This window comes from Rhipicephalus sanguineus, chromosome 4, assembly GCF_013339695.2.
Source record: "Rhipicephalus sanguineus isolate Rsan-2018 chromosome 4, BIME_Rsan_1.4, whole genome shotgun sequence".
In the NCBI taxonomy this organism is placed as follows: Eukaryota; Metazoa; Arthropoda; class Arachnida; order Ixodida; family Ixodidae; genus Rhipicephalus; species Rhipicephalus sanguineus.
The window spans coordinates 47,554,959-47,558,951 of record NC_051179.1 but is presented as its reverse complement, the minus strand read 5'-3'; the positions used below and the strand labels follow the sequence as shown (position 1 = coordinate 47,558,951).

The window sequence follows — 3,993 nt, the reverse complement described above, 5'->3', positions numbered from 1 at the left end:
TCGTGTTACGGAGCGTACGAAAGTCACTCGAGCTCAAGGGGCGCCGCTAAACGAACAAACAGAAGATGAGCGCGAACTTGTATCAAGTGTCACAGCTCGAAACTTGAAGCACGCTAGTTTCCTTCGCTGCTTCGGCCGCCTTTGCAACAGGAGCGCTGTTCAAACTGAGAGTATCCATTGGCGAGCGTCACTTCGTATAGCATTACTTTCTTGCTATCGCATTCATTGCTTCGCCCTTGCGGCGAAACTGTGACTTTTTTTAAGTGTAGTGCGGTAACTATTATATATATTGAAATTAATTAAAGTTGACAAATTAACAGCTTTGGATTATGCGTCCGATGCTCTACCGATTGCTTAATTAATTCCTTTGATTGTGTCTAACAAAGATACGAGCCCCTCGAACAATTCCCTTTCTTTCGTTCTAAGATTGAGTGTAGGCTCTTCAAGACACGAGCACTTGTCTTGAAATTGAAAATGGTTACCCGAAACTAGAAATCAGCAAGAGAAAAAAAAAAGACACTGCGCCTCTCTGCCCGGCCGCCACTTAAGCGCTATGCTCCAAAATGGGTTTTCGAAGGTGGCCAGTTTTACGGAATTTGATACCGGTGTCACACGGGCACTTTTGATCGCGATCAGGGCCGATCCGGATCAGGTGCTGCTAAACGATGCCATTTAATTGCGATCATGCCCGATCGCGATCAACATGATCACGGAATTCATGATCGTAATTCGGCTGACGTCTGCGCCAAACTCGATCGGGATTAGGCTGTACCGTGTAGCAGCGACCAACTTGTTATCGCGATCATGACCGATCCGGATCGGCCCTGATCGCGGTCAAAAGTGACCGGGTGACGCCGGTATAATTAAACGCTTCGCATGGATACCGAAAGGTGCTTGGATATGCGCAATCTTTTCTTTCTTTGTTCTAACAGCGGAGCCATTCAAGCCGACCGCGAGTCCGTGCCGAGCGAACAGAAAACTATCATCATCATGAACCGGCACGCGCGCTCTCTTCCTCCTCTTCTGCTTCGCTCCCACTACACGTGTGCCGATTTGTGCGGCGTGGGATGCAACTTTTTAAAATACGAAGCATTTCTTAACGAATCTTTGATCTATATATCTATCTATCTATCTATCTATCTAGCCGCCTACGTCTGGGTGCTCTCATGATCGCCTCCTTAACTTGGTGTAGACCAAAATTGGCATGGGAGGGTAAGAGGATTTGACGAATATGACGCTCGGGTCATGACATGATTAACGTAAAAATCCTGTCGCGTACGTCGTCATAACCTCTCCTCCAGACATGTGTGGCGCATACCGGTTTACCACGGGCCGCAGTGTACGGGTATGCGCCACAGGTGATCGACAGTTTATATCTACACAGGAACGGCTAGAACAGACATTGGTAATTTAAATGGGAGAGCGTTAAGAAAAACCGACATCAGCGTGACCCGAGGAATGGAAAGAAGAAAAATTAGGACACCAGCAGGAATCGAACCTAAACATTCTGCTTGGCAATCGGGTATTCTACCACAGAGCCACGCCAGGTCTAGAAACTGGTTTGGAAAAACAGCCCATGCAGGCGTAATGTCGGTGCAACGTCAATTGTTGGGGTGGTGCTAGCTATCTAATTTTACAAGAAAGCAATAAACACTACATATGCACATACCCCTACGATACAGGCGTCATATAAGATTAACATCTGTGGTATAATAAAGATTACATTTGTATTCCTATATGATTCAGCAAGCTATATTGAAGCATTGCTCGACCCAGGAGGAATACATTAACTGAAGTTACGTATGATATTCACATGATTGCACCATAAAGTGCATTTAGTTTCGATAATACTCACGGGACTCTAACGTGAGGGCTGACGTTACGTCGCACCATAAGTTACCCTTCAAAAGCAAATGTTGTCGACGTGCCTGCTAAGCCCACGTTGCGCATACAGCTAGCTACTACACTTACAAAAAACACGTCGAACCCCCTCGCAGGCCCGTAGCCAGGATTTTTTTTCGGGGGGGGGGGGGGGGGGGGAAGGGGGGAGGGGGGGCACTTGCTGAAAGCCTTGACTATTTGAGAAAAACGCCTGTTTTCATTATTTATTTTTGCTAAAACACCATGTATCATAAAAATTTCGGGGGAGGGGGCCAGCCCCCCCCCCTCCCCCCGGCTACGGGCCTTCCCCCTCGTAACGCTTGGCTCAAAGCCATAAAATACAGCATAGAAGTACTCCCTGACTGCTTCGCATGAAACCAATTCCCGTGCACAACGCGTGGGATCTGCCGAATTGTTTCTTCCTCTTTAATTTCGCTTTGTATTTCGCTTTGTATATTGTATATATTATTATGTCAGCCAAATTATGTCAGCTCTCCTTATTATGTGAGCCAAATCCCGACGCCGTATATTCCCCTACTGATACACTTCACTCGGCGTGTGCGCTCCGTCGTTTGCACGACGTATATCGCTGCCTCTCAGTCGCCGCAGTTAAAACTGTGATCGGCCACGCCGTGTGACACTTGATAAGAACAGAAAGCGGAAACGGAACGCTAAAGCGTATCCAAGGGATTTATCCGATCGCTTGTCTAGCCAGCGGTCACCAGAGGGAATACAAGAGCTGCACACGTAATATTTGAACTCGAGAACTTTCGCCGCTGCCAAACGGTTGCGCCCGCTTGCGGTGCTTGTGGCGTCGCTGTCATCGCAGCGCATCATTATCATGTTCCATAACCACGCCCCTCGCGCGGCTGCAGCGCTGCAGTCGCGAGCTAGCTGTCACGAGCATCATTTCGAGACACGCTCACTGCGTGCACTGCTTGTTCTCTGCCGGGCTGACGTGTCTCCTGCTGCAAGCATGGCGTCCAGGCGTCGTGGAGGGGACGCTGGGCACGAAGGACCTTCGAAGCCGCCCAAGCTGAGCCGCGGTGTAGGTGGTCGGAGAACCGGCCGCCTGGCACCCGAAGTGTCTACTCCGGTACCAGCTGCACGTCGTCGTCGTAAGACCGGGACCGAGACCTCGGCAGCCACCGCCGCTCCCAGATCTACCGAAAGCTCTGGAGCTCAGCGAGACACCACGAGCGCTAAGCGTGACACGTCTTCCCCCGCTACTCCGCCATCTAGTGACTGCGTGGCGTCGTCGTCGTCTGGCATCCTCTCGGTGGCCACCACGGCGACTGCAGACCCTTCGCCATCAGCGCATAGTTCTGAGGACGACGAAGTCGAAACCATGAGATGGCACGGGGACCGCGAAGACCAGCTAGACCCCGCGTCTGACGGCGGTGCGTGCGGCAGTTCATTCGTCGTCTCGCAAGAGTCCGGCAGCGGTAGTCGCCGCGCCTCCAGCGTCGTGGTGACTGCACCTGGTCGAGTTGGATCAGCGTTCGACGGTCCGTTCAACTCGACCATGGTGGAGGGGGCCGTGCCCATTCACCAGATGCCCCTGCCCAGCATGACGACCACGGGAGGCCAGTCGACCAGGACCCTGGTGCCCGACACCGAAGACGGTGCTCTGGACGACATTCCGCAACCCTTGCCGCCTCCGCCGCCTCCACTGGAGTCTTCGCCAACTGTGGTCATCCCGCCGTGTCCTCTGGGACTGCACAGGCAGATGCAGCTGCGCGAGATGCGGCGCCACGGCGTGCTGTACAGCTGGGAACTGCCACCGCCTTGAACCGCTTGTAAAGCAGTAAAGTGGTCTTCCGCACAATTGTTCTTTTATTTATATATTATCAATTGACGCGCACTTTTAATTCCGTTACTTTAAATATTTTATGACGTACTTGATGTTTTAATTAACTCACTGCCGCGATATAGTAAAATGAATTAACCTATTCACAGTACATAATGCAGATAATTTTATTACCGACATTGTTTCCATGAGCGAACGGCATGGCACTCCCTATGTTTTTCCTGGTATGCTTCTTGTATATGAAAGAAGATGAGGATGGTCGCGTGGGGACATGAAATAAAGAAGATGATGTTCAGGCATCG

At 50.8% G+C, this 3,993-nt stretch overlaps 1 protein-coding gene across 1 annotated transcript; it reads left to right on the top strand.

The window, feature by feature from the left end:
* Positions 1 to 2,857: 2,857 nt before the first annotated feature.
* LOC119389916 (uncharacterized) lies at positions 2,858 to 3,673 on the top strand. The gene has a single exon (XM_037657347.2). It carries the CDS (start codon positions 2,858 to 2,860, stop codon positions 3,671 to 3,673), a length of 816 nt encoding a protein of 271 aa, XP_037513275.2.
* The last annotated feature ends 320 nt before the right edge of the window (positions 3,674 to 3,993 follow it).